Genomic DNA, 18,082 nt, shown 5'->3' with positions numbered 1-18,082 from the left:
AAGCCCTGCTTCTGAGAGTCTCTAATTACAGTGGGTAGCAAAAGAGTTTTCACCCAGTGATTTAGACGCAAATTAATACTGAATTTATTTCTTTAAGGATTGAACCACAATTATATCAGTAAATTGTAAATTTTTTCAAAGCAAAGGAAAAAGAGGTTAGTACACCTAGATAAAGTAGTTTCTGACTGGTCGGAACACAAGGGAGTTTTCTTCCTTAAAGCACTTGGGAGAAAGGGAGTAGTAAGTAACCTTCACTCTGCTACGCAAATACTGCAAGGGTGGGTCCCCAGCAAGTGTGGCTACAGTCAAGTCACCAAACAGTGACTCTATGGCATGGCCTTGAGAACACCTCAGCATCCAGGCAGCAGCAGGCGGCCATTGTCTTAGCACAACAACATTCTCTTCCAGTGAAGTCTTCTGCAGTTTTCACTCGACTGTCATGTTCTAATAAAATTAACACAGTCAGGAAGTTAAGTTTCTTTGGAAACTATAGGCACTATGGGGAGAAAGCTTCTTAAGACAGCAGGGATGCTCTTCAACAGCTGGCCTCAAACCCCTGCTCTCCTGTTTGTCTACACGGGCTAGTTTCTACTCTAAAGTTAAGCTATTTGCTTCAACATGACAGTGGCTTCTCTTTTAACATTAATAATGCTGAAGAAAAGGGAAAAAATACTTGAATGTATTCTTGAGAAAAGTCTTATGCAATGCTTAAGAGTTTGACTGGCTGTTTTGTTTTTATGTCTAGTAGGCTCACAACTGACTTTGTTGAGTGGAATGGTGGTAGGAGGGGGATCCTTAAGATCAAACAATTTGCTTAAAAAAGCAACAGATTTCAGAGTTGTGTAAAAATCCTAATAATTTCAAAATAACCTTTATCTTTGATACAAAAATAAAGATGCTAACTCCTTTAATTCAGTTTCCCACAATAACCTTTAAAATAGCAACAGATTCAGGCTCAAAAATTGCTTTTCATTCCTGGTGGAGAATGAGAGTGGAGAAAACGGACTGGTAATGTTTGTGCTCTTCTCAAACGGTGCAATTAAACACATCGATGACAGGATTCGCCTTGAGTAAAAACACGGTGGCTTTTTAAGAAAGCGTCAGAGAGCCCTCTAGTGACTGTGAAGGGGAGGTAATGCAGATGACTGTCCAGAGACAGAAGCAGTAGTGAGCGTTCACAAAGGAAAGGTGGGGGAGGGGAAGCTCTTTTGGTTAACAGCATATTTACAATTAGATAACTGTGGACTTAAATACTTTTAACCTGAGTAACATTAATAAATATGTTATATGAAACCTCACAGTCACAAGTCACACTAAAAATCCTTTGTCTAGTACCTGTGCTTTCCCCAGTCTTCCTCTCTACTCAGTTCACAATTTCAGGAGAGTCATGAGCATGCAACACTGAGAAAAGCACACCCTGCTGGCCCTTCAGGTGCACTGTCAACAGGAGTGGCTAGAAATAGGTTCCCTCTCTCTCAGCTTCTGCTTAGACACCTCTCTTACATACTGCACATAAAACACACTGGATATAGAACCTGCGGCTTCTGCCTCTCCAGACCACTTCTCAGCTGTTCAAAGCTTCAAGCAATAGGTTTATTGTGCACCAAGAGGCTTGGAAGAGTGGCACCGCTGCTGGGGGTCGGGGCTTCCTGCCTTGGCAGAACGATGTTAGTGTACACTACGCAGTGGCACCAGGGGCCCTTGTGGGCATCGAGGCTTGTGTATCAATGGCTTGTCCTTGGCCCAGAGGTGGCACCCGCTGGCACACGCTCAGTGATAAAGGTCCCTGCTGCGTTAGTATGTCAGTTTTGAAGCTCTCCTGTTGTAGCAAGGCCTTTCAGTCAGTGTGGATGCAGCATTTCTGAACAGAAAATTATTTTCACTTATCATTAGAACCAGTTCCAGCTCCTGAAAATCTTGGAGTCGAGCAACATCTTTGTCCTAAAATAAAATAGGTTAATAAATTAAGAGGAACCACTTCTTTGTTTGGTGGGCTATCCTGATAAAAGTGTCTTGGCTTACTTCAAAATATACAAAGAAAAGTTTCTGTGGCAGATGAGTCTGTGATTAAGTCCTCAGACATGAGCTGGGTTCGAATAGCAGACTCCCTGGACAGCCACTACTACAGGATGGACATTTTTTTTTTTTTTTTTTTTTTTTTTTGCAGAACTTGGATGGAGCCCAGGGGCATTCTACCTGAGCTATACCCCGCAGCCCTATTTTTTATTCTTTATTTTGAAACAGGGTCTCACTGAGGCTGTCTGCGAACAGCGATCCTTGTCTCAGCCTCCCAAATACTGGGATTACAAGTGTGCACCACCACACCTGGCTAGGATGGACATCCTTAAAGGGATAGGCAATTCATGGATCGATTTCTCTCAGGTGCCCAGAAAAGCCAGAGGCCTGGTATTTAAGACCCCACAGTTGGAGGGAGGACCACACATATATACATGTGTGTTTGCCCTGTAATTTAACTTTGGTCTTGTTGTAAAGCACAAAGCACCTTTAATAGTGCACTAAGGTAATCCTTACAGGTCACTCACTACAGAAACAACTAAAAACAGGTACATGTGAATGGCAATTAAGAACATTCTCTCTAGTATGCTACAATTTTCAAAAATGTCAGTGTCTCTGTAGACTCGGTAGAGAGAAAGAAAGCTTACTGGCTACACTTGGAAAACCACTCTGCTCATTTTTTATTACCTTTTCATTTTTTCAACTATGACTCATATAACCAAGGAGGAAGCCGGTGTTTTCCAAATGCAAAAAGCAACCACTCATGCTTAGCAGGCTTTTCTTACCTTTCTTAACAGAGTGTTAGGTAACTTTCTGATCTTTTCCACCTGGTCTGGATTAACGCCCAGCTCACAGCAACTCACTCTGAGCAGTTCTTGGTAGGTGAGCTCCTGTCGGTCCAGTTCAATTTCAATGAAATCATTTTCTCGAAGAGATGGATTCTGAATCCTTACCTTGAGTACCAATTCTAGAAAGAAAGAGAGAGAGATGGTAATGAATAGCCTGGCATGGCATAGCCCAGGAAACTTAAGAACTTTCCCAGAAGATGGTTAGTTACATGTAATCATGACCTCAATAAAGGTCTATGCCACCCATCAGAAAACCACACCTGGTCTAGCAGAGGTTGCAGCCGTCCTGGCTCTGCTCGGGTCGTTTCCTGCATGGTCTTCCCTGCATCTACAACTGATTCACCAAATAAAAGGGGGGCAGGAGCAACCATCCCAGCTAGGCAGAAGGATTATTTACTAAAGTCTGCCACTGGGGCAAAAGAGGTAAAGAATTCAAAATGGAAGCTGGGTGTGGTGGTACATGCCTATAATCCCAATACTTGGGAGGCTGAGATAGGTGGATTGAAGGTTCAAGGCCAGCCTCAGCAACTTAGGGAGACTCTTTTAAAATTAAAAAATAAAACAGGGCTGGGGGTATAGGTCAGAGGTAGAATGTACCTAGATCTAATCCTCAGTACCAAAAAAAAAATTGAATTCAGAATGGGCTTGAGTACTAAACTATACATGAGGAGGGGAAGTACAAGAGGGTTTAAAAGAATGCAAAGGTAAGATATGATATATGATATACTCTCAAAAGACTTAACAAGGTGTATGTGGTGGCACAGGCCTGTAATCCCAGTACTTAAAAGGCTGAGACAGGAGGATCACGGGTTGGAGGACAGCCTCAGCAAGTAATGAGCTCTTCTCAACCTACCAAGACCCTTTTTTCAAATATGAAATAAAACTGGGCTGGAAGTGTAGCTTGAAGGTAGAATGCCCCTGGGTTCAATCCCAGGTACTAAAAAATTATGGATCTAAAGGTATTTAAATATGAGACTCCTATTAATAAAATAAAGGAGCCAAATGATAGCTAGTAAAAGAAGTCAAGGTCTACATATCACTTGAAAATAGTATGCCTTAATAAGGGTGGGGTCCTGGCTTTGGGAGTAAATAAACACTATTATTTATGGGCCAGGGATTAAAGCAATCTGCCTCTCTATTCTGAGCCTGGCTGCCAAGATGCCTGGAGTCAAACACTTCTGTGCACTTAGCAGTTCTGCTTGGTTCCTTATGTACAGATACCCTGGCCACTGTTATCAGCACCTAGAGTACCAGGTCCTCAAAAACAGGAAACAGGAGGTACTTATATAGGAAAGGACAGGTAAGACTAACCTACTCTGTGGTGTTGACTAGAATTAGAGCTATCAAGATGAACCTGTGGTTTCTTTCTTTTCTTTTTTTCTTTTTGTAGTACTGGGGATTGAACACAGGGGCATTCTATTTCTAAGCTAAGCCCCCAGCCCTATTTTTATATGAAACAAGGTCTCTCTAGGGTGATAAGTCTTACTACTTGCTGAGGTTGTCCTTGAGCCTGCAATCTCCTGTTTCAGCCTCTCAAGTACTGAGACTATAGGTGTGTACTACCACGCCTGGCTGACCCTATGGTTTCTAATGTTCTTAAAAAAAATATACACACACACACACACACACACACACACACACACACACACACATATGTATGTATGTTATATCCGGGTGTGGTGGCACAGTTTGTAATCCCAGTACTTGGGAGGCTAAGACAGGAGGATCACAGGTTCAAGAACAGCCTCAACAACTTAGTAAGACCCTGTTTCAAAATAAAAAAATAAAAATCAGGCTGGAGGTAGAATACCCCTATTTCAATCCCCAGTACCCCCCCACACAGAGAAATATAGCTATTCGTGTATAAAAGAATATTTTTTTGCTTTTTTCTTTCTTCTTTCTTTCCTAGGTTTTTCCTTTGAGTAAACCTAGCAAACATGACATACCTGTAGCAATGAGGACACCTAGTGTCCACATCCTAGTTCTCATCCTACTATTTTCTACCCAAAAGAACCAGGGTTCACCATGTGTGGTGGCAAATGCCTGTAATCTCAATACTTGGGAGGCTAGGATAGGAAAATCGAAGGTTAAAGGCCAGCGTCAGCAATATTGTGAGACTTAGCAATCCTGTTTCAAAACAAACAGGGTGTGGTGACACAAGTTTGTAATCCCAGTACTTGGGAGGCTGAAACAGAAGAATTGCAGATTTGAAGACAGCCTTAGCAAGTAGTGAGACTGCCATCAACCTAGTGAGACCTTGTTTCAAAATAAAAATAAATAGGGCTGGAGGTGTAGTTTGGAGGAAGAGTACTGTTCAATACACAATACTACAAAAAATAAAATAAAATGAAATAAGGTAGGGTATGTAGGTCAGAGACAGAATGTCCCTGAGTTCAGTCTCCAGGACATTACACACACACACACACACACACACACACACACACACACACACACAAGAAACAGGGAGAAATGGTCAACTCTAGGACTGGAGCATGGAAAGTTATATTTTGAGCCTGGAACATCATGCTACAGTAGAATATATGGAACTGGGTGTGGTGGCGTACACTTGTAATCCCAGCATTTGGGGGTTGAGACAGGAAGGAGGATTGCAGTTCGCAGCCAGCCTCAGCTACTTAGTGGGGCTCTTTGCAACTCAGTGAGACCCTGTTTCTAAATAAAGAATAAAAAATAGGGCAGGGGGTGTAGCTCAGAGGTAGAATTCCCCAGGGTTCCATCCTCAGCACCACAAAAAAAAAAAAAAAAAAAAAAAGGAAGTGCTCCAAGAATGCTGGGGACATGTCTAAGAACATAACAACTAATTTGAAGGAGCTTGCACTGACCTAATCAGAAATAATTTAAATATAAAAATGATAGTAACAGATTATAATTGATTAAACATAAAAACCCATGAGTTCATACTGATAGGGAGGGGAGAAGGGTAAATCCTTCTTTACAGTAAAATACAAACTAATAAATAAAAAATGATAGAAAATCATATTCTGAAGCTGGGCGTGGTTGTAATCTCAGCATTCAGGAGACTGAGACCAGAGGATCGCGGTTCGCAGATAGCCTCAGCTACTTAGTGAGGCACTCTGCAACTCAGTGAGACCCATTTTCAAAATAAAGAACAAAAAATAGCTGGGTGTGGTGGCACACACTTGTAATCCCCACGCTTGGGAGGTGGAGACAGGAAGATCGCACAGGTTCGAAGCCAGCCTCACTGGCTTAAGAGACCCTGTTTCCAAATAAAATATAAAACAAGTCTGGGAGTGTAGCCTGGAGGTAGAAGGTAGAAGGGTTCCATCCCAAGTACAAAAAAAAAAAAAAAAAAAAAAAAAAAAACCCACACAAAATAAAAAAAATAAGAAAATCATAGTTTACAAAATAACTGGCCTGGATCCTCCAAAAACATCAATGTCAAAAATGACATAAAGGGATAGAAGACGTTCCAGATTAAAACAGACTAAAATGGCATGCTAACTAAATGCAATTTGTGGTCCTGGGACAGGAAGCAGGTATTGGGGGAATGAGGATAACTACAAAAGGCACTGCTAAGACAACTGACAAAAATTAAACGTGAAGCTGGGCATGGTGGCGCACACTTGTAATCCTAGCATTCGGGAGGCTGAGACTGGAGGATCGCAGTTCGCGAACAGCCTCAGCTACTTAGTGAGGCCCTCTGCAACTCAGTGAGATCCTGTTTCAAAATAAAGAATAAAAATTGGGCTGGGGATGTAGCTTGGAGGTCGAATGCCCTGGGTTCCATCCCCAGATCCACACACAAAAAATATGGACTACTGATTACAGAGTGGTGCTACATCAAGGTTACATTTCCTAAATTTAAAAATTGTACTGAAGTTATATAAAATAATATCCTTGTTCCTAAGAAAGACACAATAGAAGCCAAACTTAAGTATTTCAGAATAAAAGGACAAAATGTAAATAATTTGTGAATCTGAGTAAAGGAAGTTCCTTATACGGTCTTATAACTTTTCTCTAAGTTTGTATTCATACCCCAAATATATTAACAAAAAAATCTCACCTCCCTGGACACCAACTCCCCTGTTACAGAGGCTGTTGGCTGATAAGGGGTTACCTTGCATATTAAACGGAAATGTTCCAGTGAAGAAAAATGGCTGGAATGCTGGCGCTGGTCCTGAAAACGTCCCATTTTGAGGCTCCAGAGTCACTGGTGGCTTGGATGGAACAGAAGAGAACAGGGAGCGACTCTGACTCACTGGTGGCTGACAAATAGGACCTGGTTTTGTGCTTTCTGGTGTTCTGAGTATGGCAGAGGGGGCAGACACATCGCCATTCTGAACCAATGCCAAAGATGTGTGGTCTCGGGGAAAGGCCCCCAACAGTGGGGGCTCCCCAGAGGGGAGCAATGGAGGTGAGCCGTCTGCAGGGGGTGATCCTGGAGGTGTGGCAGGGCCCCCATTCTGCAGCGGGGCTGAATCCTCTGTTTTAGGGGTGTAGATGAAAGGGAAGGCTGGGTTGGCCAAGTAGTTGGGAACAAAGGGCAGTTCTGACTCCTTCTTCAGCTGGGGAAGCTTATCTTCCTCCTCCTCATCTTCTTCCACTTAAAAAGAAGAAAACACAGAACATTTACACGGCCCTTTAAATATTACCAAGAAACCAACACGGTAAAAATGCCTGTAAACCCAGCTACCCAGGAGGCTGAGGCAGGAGGATCATAAATTCAAGGCCAGCCTAGATGACTTACTCTCTTTTTTTTGTTTTTGTGGTACTGGGGGGTAGAACCCAGGGGCTATACTCCCATACCTAGTTTATATTTTATTTGGAAACAGGGTCTCACTAAGTTGCTGAGAGCTTCACTAAGTAGCTGAGGCTGGCTTCAAACCTGTGCGATCCTCCTGTCTCAGCCTCCCAAGTGCTGGGATTACAAGTGTGCGCCACCACGCCTGGCTCAGCCTGGATGACTTAATGAGACTGTCTAAAAATAAAAAAGGAAAAGGCCTGGAATGTAACTCAGTGGTTGAGTGTCCCTGAGTTCAATTCCTAGTACCACAAAAAAAAGAAAGAAAAGTATCTTTGGAAGCTAGCATCATTTGGTATGTAAAAAATATTTCAGAGCCGGGCGTGGTGGCGCACGCTTGTAATCCCCGCGCTTGGGAGGCAGAGACAGGAGGATCGTGCAGGTTCGAAGCCAGCCGCGCTGTGTTGGCTTAGGAGACCCTGTTTCCAAATATAAAAATGTAAAAATAGGTCTGGGAGTGTAGCCCAGAGGTAGAAGGGCTTCCAGGAACCCCAGTACCACCAAAAAAAAAAAAAAAAAAAAAAAAAAAAAAAAAAAAATTTCAGTATTTATTGTCTCTCTAGGTCAGAAAAAAAGAATATTTCATTAGTTTTATGATTACTACTTTTATCACTGCTTCAAATTTTACCAAATAATAAAAACTTTATAATGCTGACTTCCCCCAAAACAAAGAGTTACTATCTTGGCATAGTAATCAGCTTTGAGAAACAGGCCAGTTGTTTGCTTAGCATCAAGAATGTGACCAAGCCGGGTGTGGTGGTGCATGCTTGTAATCCCAGTACTGGGAAGCTTGAGAAAGGAGGATCCCAGGTTCAAAGCCAGCCTTAGCAACTTAGCAAGGCCCTCCGAAACATAGTGAGACCCTGTTTCCAAATAAAAAGTAAAATTGGCCTGGGAGTGTAGCTCAGAGGTAGAATTCCCTGGATTTGATCCCCAGTGCCACAAAAAAAAAAAAAAAAAAAAAAAAAGAATATGGCCAAACCAGGCATGATGGTGCATACCTATACCTATAATCCCAGTACTTGGGAGAAGGAAACAGGAGTATTACAGAATTACAGGAGTATTACTCCACAATGTAGTAAGGACTGAGAAACCTAACAACCCTGTTTCAAAACAAAAACTAAAATAGGGCTGGGGATAGCCTAGAGGTAGAAAGCCCCTGGATTCAATTACCAGTACCATACACACACATACACAAAGAGGATGGCCAATAAGCCAAGGGCAGTGGTGCACACCTATAACCCCATCACTTAGGAGGCTGAGACAAGAGGATCACAGGTTCAAGGTCCACCTCAGCTACTTAGCAAGACCATGTTTCAAAATAAAACACAGACTGGGTGTGGTGACTCACGCTTGTAATCCCAGCATTTGGGAGGCTGAGACAGGAGGATCGTGGCTCACAAACAACCTCAGCTACTTAGTGAGGCCCTTTGTAATGAGTGAGGCCCTTTGTAATCAGTGGGAATATAACTCAGAGGTAGAATGCCTGAGTTCAATCCCTAGTACCGCAAAAAAATAAAATAAAATAAGTAAATAAATAAATCTAAAAGTAAAATAAAAAACAGAGCTCGGGGTGTAGCTAACAGGTAGACTGCCACTGAGAGTCAAATCCCAGTACCAAAAAAGGAACAAAAAAATGCAGTCAAGAATACCATAAGGAGTAAATTCCTTTGACAAAGTCAAATGTTTCTCCAAACACTGACTCACCTCCCATAATCTTCCTGATTTCTCTTCTTGATGTTAACTGAACTGGCATTTCTCCTTTTGTGGTAAGAATCTCTTTATCAGCTCCTGATTTTAACAAGTAAGAGACCACCTGTCCATGGTTACGTTTACAGGCCCAATGCAAACAGGTCCTGTCCCAAAGAAGAGAAAAAGAAAATGATTTTAAAAGAGAAAACATAACATGGAATTTCAAATTTTAAACATCAGTAAATAACCGGGCATGGTGGCGCATGCTTGTAATCCCCGCATTTGGGAGGCGGAGACAGGAGGATCGCACAGGTTTCCTGTTTCCAAATTTTAAAAAAAGTATAAAATAGGTCTGAGAGTGTAGCTCTGAGGTGGAAGGGCTTCCAGGAACCCCCAATATCATAAAAAAAAAAAAACAGTAAATAAATGCAGTAAGCCTCTTAAGAGGTCAGGTAGAATTCAAAAACCAGGCTGCTGCTCTGGAGGTAAAGGCAGGAGGATCAGAAGTTTGAGGCTACCCTAGCAACTTAGCAAGACCCTGTTTTAAAATTTTAAAACAAGGTCTGGGAACAAGATGTGGTGGCACCCACCCAGGGGCATTCCACCTCCAAGCTATACCCTCAGTCCTTTTTTTTATTTTTTATTTTATTTTATTTTCCAGTACTGGGGATGGAAACCAGGGACAGGGACATTCCTTTTTTATTTTGCGGGTCTGGGGATGGAACCCAGAAGCATTTGACTTCCAAGCTACAACCCCTGCCAAATTTTTTATTCTTTATTTTGAAACCGGGTCTCACTGAGTTGCAGAGGGCCTCATCAAGTAGCTAAGGCTGTCCACAAACCGTGATCCTCCTGTCTCAGCCTCCCAAATGCTAGGATTACAAGCCTGTGCCACCACGCCCGGCTTGGAACCCAAGGACATTCTACCTCCCAGCTATATTCCCAGATCTAATTTTTTATTCTTTTTTTTTTTTTTTTTTGTACTAGGGGTGGAACCCAGGGGCATTCTACCTCTGAGCTACACCCCCAGCCCTATTTTTCATTCTTTATTTTGAAACAGGGTCTCACTAAGATACAAAGGGCCTCACTAAGTAGCTGAGGCTATCTGCAATTGCGATCCTCCTGTCTCAGCCTTCCAAATTTCTGGGGTTGGGAAGAGTAATTTAGTGGCAGAGCACTTGCCTAGCATTTGCAAGCCCCTGCCTTTAATCCCCAGCATTGTACAAGTACGCGCGCGCGCACACACACACACACACACACACACACACACACACACTGTCCTGTCCTTTCTAGCCCCTGGGAAATTTTAATTTGTCATAGGAGCTTAATTTCTTTCCTTTCTTCCTTTTTTTTTTTAAATTTTGTGGTACTGGGGATTGAATCAAGGGACGTTCTACCTCCGAGCTACACCCTCAACCCCATTTTATTTCATTTTTATTGTGTGTGGGGGTGGCAGCCACTGGGGCTGGAACCCATGAGCCTTCTGCCTCCATGCTATAGCCCAGTTCTATTTTATTTTTTATTTGGAAACAGGGTCTTGCTTAGTTGCTAAGAGCCTCATTAGTTGCTGAGGCTATTTTCAAACCTTTGTCTTCCTGTCTCAGCTTCCCAAGTACTACGATTACAAGCTTGTGCCACCACACCCAGCCTCTCAATATCTTTAAAACGTATTTTTATATTGCCTCATTCCTTTGTAGAAACTATGAAAATTCATGTATATGTATCAAATGTCCCTGTAATATTAAATATTATCAGGCTAATAACCATTTCCTACCTGCAGCTTGCACTGTCACTTCAATTTTTATTACTGTAGGGGACAGTCCTGTCTGAATTTCAGTTGCTCACTCTCTTTTCCTCTTTTCTCTCCTTACACACACACACACACACACACACACACACGATTTTTTTTTTTTTTTTTGGCGGCTCTGGGGATGGAACCCAGGGGCATTCGACCTCCAAGCTACACCCCCTGCCCTATTTTTTATTCTTTATTTTGAAACCGGGTCTCTGAGTTGCAGAGGGCCTCACTAAGTAGCTGAGGCTGTCTGCGAACCGCGATCCTCCATGTCTCAGCCTCCAGAATGCTGGGATTACAAGCGCGCGCCACCACGCCCGGTTCACACACACACGATTTCTACAGTTCCATTTTTTTTTTTTTTTTTGGTGATACTGGGGTTCCTGGAAGCCCTTCCATCTTAGGGCTACACTCCCAGACCTATTTTATATTTTTATTTGGAAACAGGGTCTCTTAAACCTGCGCAGCTGGGCTGGCTTCGAACCTGTGCGATCCTCCTGTCTCTGCCTCCCAAGCGTGGGGATTACAAGCGTGCGCCACCACGCCCAGCGTTTTTTGTTTCTTTTCTTTAGCTAAGGCTGGCTTTGAACCTGTGCAATCCTCCTTTCTTAGTCTCCCAAACGCAGGGATTACAAGAGTATGTCACCATGCCTGACAAGTTACATTTTTAAGAGCTGGCTTCTCTCCAGATAGCTACATATTTCATCTCCTTAAATGAAAGGCACACAAACTTAAATTCCCAAGGCATTTAAAACATGTACATCGCTGGGTGTGGTGTCCCAAGCTTGTAATCCCAGCACTTGGGAGGCTGAGACAGGAGGATCGCACAGGTTGAAAGCCAGCCTCAGCTACTTAGGTTCTCAGCAACTTAGTGAGAAATTATAAAATAGGGCTGGGGTGTAGCCCGGAGGTAGAAAGCCCCTGGGTTTCACCCCCAATACTACAAAAATAAATAAATAAATTAATTAATTAATAAAAATAAAACATGTATATCAACCACCAAAATTCTTTTTTTTAATTCTTTATTTTGTAACAGGGTCTCACTGAGTTGCAAAGGGCCTCGCTTAGTAGTAGCTGAAGCTATCCGCAAACTTTGAGCCTCCTGTCTCACTCTTCCAAATGCTGGGATTATAAGCGTGCACCACCACTCCTGGCTCAACCAAAATTCCTTAAGAACAACTCTTCAAACATAACAGACTCAATTTTTTTTTTTTTTTCAGTACTGGGGATTGAACCCAGGGACATTCTACCTCTGAGCTACACCTTCAGCCCTATTTTTTATTCTTTATTTTGAAACAGGGCCTCACTAAGTAGCTGAGGCTGTCCATGATCCTCCTGTCTCAGTTTTCCAAATGCTGGGATTACAAGCGTGTGTCACCACACCCAGCTTATTCTTTATTTTTAAAACAGAGTCTCACTAAATTGTGGAGAAGTACTGGGATTACAAGCGTGCACCACCGTGCCCAGCTATTATTTTATATTGTATACATAGGGAGGTGATTCCCTGAAGGGCTATAGTTTACTATTGTATAGAAATGTAATTTGCAAGCTGGCAAAAAAAAAAAAAAATCCATCTTAATAGAAGTTAAAGGATTCAGAGCTACTAAATTCATCCCCAGGTGCCAAAGCTGAATTTATTTTATGAAAGGAAATACCTTCTTCCCTTTTACTTTTTTTTTTTTTTTGGTGGTACTGGGGGTGGAACCCAGAGGCTTTCTACCTCTGGGCTATACTCCCAGACCCATTTTATATTTTATTTGGAAATAGGGTCTCACTAAGTTGCTGAGAGCCTCACTAAGTTGCTGAGGCTGGCTTTGAACCTGTGTGATCCTCCTGTCTCAGCCTCCCAAGCGCGGGGATTACAAATGTGCGCCACCACGCCCGGCTTTCCCTTTTACTTTGAAATGTCCTCCTTTACCAACAGTCTAACTGAACTGAGATAAATATCTTCCAAGCTTACAGTCAATAACAGATAAAATGAAGAAAAGAACACACGTTCAATAGTGAGGGTTAGGCCACTAAGTCACTAAACTGGGAACCATAATTATCTGTAAACTTAATTGGGTTCCAAGAAAAAGCTGATTAACCCTGGGCATCTTACCATTAGAGACTTAAAAAAAAGCGAGCTTGTCTGACTGGTTATGAGCAACTCCAATGATATTCCAGAGTGACATTCTATACCAATATTCATTAGAATGAGATTAGCCAGATACCTTTATAGTAATTTTTTTTTTGGTAGCACTAGGGATTGAACCCAGAGCCTAGCACATGCTAGGCAAATGCTCTGCCACTGAGCCGTTCCTCTAGTGGAAAAGTCTTGATCTAGACTAAATCATAAGAAAGCTCCAAGAAGATAAGTATCTGCTTGACACATCCATATGCTTAATTCTTATTACTGAAAGAATAAACCAAGGAAAAGGTAGACTGCTTAGAGGAGAAGGATCCAAATGTACTTTTTCTGGGCAAACTGTAGCCTAGAGTTGTGTGTGGATGTCTGTGGCATAGGGCTTGAAAAGTGAATAATTATAATAAGTGAGCACTCAAAAATGAATGAAGCATGATGAGAAAAATATGTTCCCTTTTGGAAATAAAGTGCTTGCTTGCTGGTAGTAAATCACTCATTGATGGCAAGCTGGAGAATGAAGGAGGTAATTTACTGTGAGTGGGTCTGAGAGACTCTGGGACAAACCAACTAGCTAGAGCGTCACCATGGGAAGTGGGGTTCAGTCAACACAGCAGTCCCCCACAGCCCCGTGCCCTTATTGATCATCATTTGTGAGTCCAGAGCTATGTGGCTCTGGGCAGCCATAACTCATAGCTATTGCAAACAGGGAATATTTTCAACCTTTTCATGGACCATTACATTTGTTCCTTAAAGCCAAGGGGTATGCATCACACATGAATTACAATTGATGTGGGAACTCTATCTTTGAACTTCAACTCTTTACACTTTATATTTGCAGTCAGAATATCCTATTAGTCCTGGAAGTATTTCAGACCAGAGGCACTGGACACCATTCATCAACTGAGCATCATTTCTCACTGCTGGACTGCGGTTAGTGAACAACCAAGAATTGAAAGCAGACAATATTCTGCTTTTCCATGCTGAAAAGTAGGTTTTTGGGGATAATTGTATATGACATTACCCACCATGTTGCTTAATAATAAAATAATGACAGTAGGGGATTAGGGAATGACAGAGGTTGGGGAGAGCTTTGTGCAATTTTATTTTATTTTATTATTTTTTTATTTTTTTGGTGGTACTGGGGGTGGAACCCAGAGGCATTCTACCTCTGGACTATACTCCCAGACCTTTTTTATATTTAATTTGGAAACAGGGTCTCACTAAGTTGCTGAGAGCCTCACTAAGTAGCTGAGGCTGGCTTCGAACCTGCACAATCCTCCTGTCTCAGCCTCCCAAGTGCGGGGATTACAAGCATGTGCCACCACGCCCGGCTTTATTCTTTATTTTGAATCTGGGTCTCACTAAGTTGCTGACTAATCCTCATTAAACTAAGGCTGACCATGAACCTGTGATCCTCCTGTCTCAGCCCAAGTACTGGGATTACACATGTGTGCCACCACACCTGGCTATTTTTATTTTGAGCCATGATTTCACTAAGTAGCCTAGGCTGGCCTTGAATTTTGATCCTTCTGCCTCAGCCTCCTGAGTCACTGGGATTATAGGTGTGCACCACTGCGCCTGGCTCTTTCTGATTGTATTTAAAGGTGGACGTGGCAGAATCGGCTGACTGGCTGTATGTGGGATGTAAGGGAAAGACCAGAGGCAAGAGGGGTGTCAAGTATTCTGGGCTGGGCATCTGCAAAGATGAGATGAGGAAGACTCAGAGCAGCAGGCTACGGGCAGTAGGGGGATAAAGGAAGAGTGGAAATTCTATCTTGACCATGATGAGTTTAAATTAAATCTATGAGAAGCCTTTTTAGGCTATTTTAGAGTCAACATACATTTACTGAACATCTGAGGAGGATAAAGTTTGGAGTCAGATGCCATGTTCATTTTTCAACTCTACAAGTTACTTAAATTCTAACAGTAGTATAGCATTACCAAACCCTAAATTTAGGAGTATTTTGCAAATTGGGGAATTATTTAATCTTTCTGGGCCTCAGTTTCTTCATCTGTAAATCAGAAAATAGTAACAGCTATGTCCCCAACTAGTTGTGAATGAGACAATATATGTAAAATGTTCAGAACTGCATCTGTGCTACAGAGCAAGTTCAATAAAGGTTAGCGCTTTATATTATCTTCCTCTATCTGAATGCTTGCAATGCTCTTCTGAAATAATTGGCAAATGAAATGACTTGGACAAGGGTGCAGAGCTAGGTAGGAATGGGGAACCTGCAGTGAAGTCCAGGTTCACTCTTGTACAACACTGCCTCCTAGTGCCAAAACATTCACAGCTCTAAACCAGAGAACTATGCTCAGAAAAGGTACCTGGAAGCCAGTGGTGGTGCATGCCTATAATCCCAGTACTTGAAAGGCTGAGATGGGAGGATCGCAGGTTCCAGGCCAGACTCAGCAACTTAGCAAGGTCCCTTAGCAACTGAGATCCTGTTTCAAAATAAAAAATAAAATAGTGCTTGGGGTAAAGCTTGTGGGTAAGATGTCCCTGGCTAGGTTCAATCCTGAGCATACACACACACACACACACACACACACACACACACACACACACAGTACATGGACAAGAGCATGTTTTTTGCAAACACCTTAAAATAAAACAAGCCAGTATCTGGCTTTCTGGACAGCTAGCTCTCTAAGCTGAGTTTGGTGGTGGTGGTGGTTGTGTTGGGGGGTGGGGGGGTGGCACTAGGGCTGGAACCCAGGTGAATTCTACTTCTGAGCTACACTCCAGCCCTATTTTATTATTTTTTATTTTGAAATACAGTCTAAGTTGCGGAAGGCCTCACTAAGTTGCTGAGAATGGCCTTGAACCTGAGATCTTCATGCCTCAGTCTCCCAAGTTCTGGGATTACAAGTATGTGCCCCCACACCCAGCTAAACTGTGTTTTTTAGGGAAAGATAGATTTGCTAGGAAAATAATAAAACCTCAATTTTATTTTTTTTGTTTTTTTGGGGTTTTTTGGTGGTACTAGGGGTGAAACCCAGAGGCTTTCTACCTCCGGGCTATACCCCTAGACCTTTTTTATATTTTTATTTGGAAACAGGGTCTCACCTAAGTTGCTGAAAGCCTCACTAAGTAGCTGAGGCTGGCTTCGAACCCGTGAGATCCTCCTGTCTCAGCCTCCCAAGCCTGCGCTACCACGCCCGGTTTAGAAAACCTCAATTTTGGTTCTACAAAATTAACAGTTGTGTGACCTAGGGCAAGTTATGCTCTGGAACTGAAACAGTTTCTATTGTCCATTTCAGTTCCAAAATGCATGATTCTACTCCAACAAATAAAAAATAAAAATCTGCAAACTCGCAGGGTTGTGGCCATGCTTGTAATCTCCGAGTTTAGGAGGCGGAGACAGGAGGATCACGCAGGTTCCCAGCCGCGCTGGCTTAAGAGGCCCTGTTTCCAAATAAAAATATAAAAAGTAGGTGTCTGGGAGTGTTGCCCAGAGATAGAAGGGTTTCCAGGAACCCCAATACCACAAAAAAACAAACAACCAAAAAAACCCTGCAAACTCACTTTATGCTAGCAAAACAGGCTGGTTAAACATTACCTGGATACCTGGATCAAATAAAATTTAAATTGCAAATGCAAGGAATCAGAATAATACCACATATCTTGAAACTAAAAGATACCACAATATCTTGAAACTAAAAGATATGACATCGTAAAATAGACTCCTTATTTATTTGAAAGGACCCCAAATCTGTAGGCAGATACCTATAGCCTCAGATGAAATTCTCCATTGGAAACTGTAATTTAAAAAAAAGAAGAAAAAAAAAAGGCCAAGCATTCTACAGGATAAACGAGTCTTTCCCTCAACAGGCAGCTGCAGGCAGCAGCAAATCACTGTTGCAGTTAAGACAGCAGTGAGGAAGAAAAGTGATGAAAGTGGTGGGTTTGGGGGGGGGGGGTTGTTTGTTTTCTTCTGGTCTTGGCTAGAGTAATTGTACTGTTTATAAGATTCCTATTTGCTCAGTTGCTCATGCTTTTAGCTCTGCACGAAGTTCTTCAGAAGTGCCTAAGGCAAAAATAATTCAACAAAGGTGAGCTCCAGAGCAGAGTCGCTGAGGAACAGGAGGCTCCAGCACCATTCGGACCAAGTTAGCAGGGGGCGCGGGGGTGGGATGCCCCGGGCGGGATTCGGCGGGCGGCTCCGGGCTGCTCCGGGCCGGGGCCAGGGCGGGCCTCCGGGGGCGCCCGCTGGGAAGCCCCCGCCCCGGCCTCGCCCGCGCCCCGAGTCGCCGCCCTGACCCCGGGGCGCCCCCGCTGCCCACTTACCAGCCGTTGACCTCATTTTGGGAGTTCACATCCACCCCGCTCTCCACCAGTTTCTGCACCTCCCGGATGTCCCCCAGGGCCGCGGCCTCCCGCAGCCTCTCCTGCTGCTCCTTCTGCTCCAGGAGGGCGCTCATCTTCCCTCGGGCGCAGGCCCCGCCCGGGCCGTCAGCGCCGCCGCCGCCTCCGCGGCCCGCTCCCCGCCATGGGGAGGAGCGCTGGGCTCCGCCGCCCTGCTCGCCGGCCCGGGCTGTGCCCCTCCCGCCGTGTGCCGCGGCCGCGCGGGGCTCCCGGCCCAGGCCTCCTCCCCGGCCCCGCCCGCCGAGCCCGGCTCCGGGGGACTCTATTCGCGGTGACAACCCCGACCCGGATGCTTTCAGTTCCGCCGCACGCCCCGCCGGCGGGGTGGCTGTTTATATAACCACCGCATAATATTATCTGCCGTGATTCATTGGCTATTTTTAGACCTCCCCACCCCGCAGCTGCCAGGGAGGAGGACAGACGCATGAAGAGAGAGAAAAAAGCATATTTGAGATCC

At 43.5% G+C, this 18,082-nt stretch overlaps 1 protein-coding gene across 1 annotated transcript; it reads right to left on the bottom strand.

The window, feature by feature from the left end:
• Nucleotides 1-1,794: 1,794 nt before the first annotated feature.
• Nucleotides 1,795-17,681, bottom strand: ANKRD40 (ankyrin repeat domain 40; the record flags this gene model as incomplete). The annotated part of the gene is made up of 5 exons (XM_080713626.1): nucleotides 1,795-1,941; nucleotides 2,802-2,983; nucleotides 6,961-7,446; nucleotides 9,352-9,500; nucleotides 17,548-17,681. The coding sequence occupies 5 exons, from the start codon at nucleotides 17,679-17,681 to the stop codon at nucleotides 1,795-1,797; spliced, it is 1,098 nt and encodes a 365-aa protein (XP_080569752.1).
• Nucleotides 17,682-18,082: the final 401 nt, after the last annotated feature.

The sequence above is a fragment of the Muscardinus avellanarius genome (assembly GCF_963383645.1).
Source record: "Muscardinus avellanarius genome assembly, chromosome: 16".
Lineage (NCBI taxonomy): Eukaryota > Metazoa > Chordata > Mammalia > Rodentia > Gliridae > Muscardinus > Muscardinus avellanarius.
Note: the sequence above shows the minus strand (reverse complement) of the source record. Positions and strands in the feature narration are given on the sequence as shown.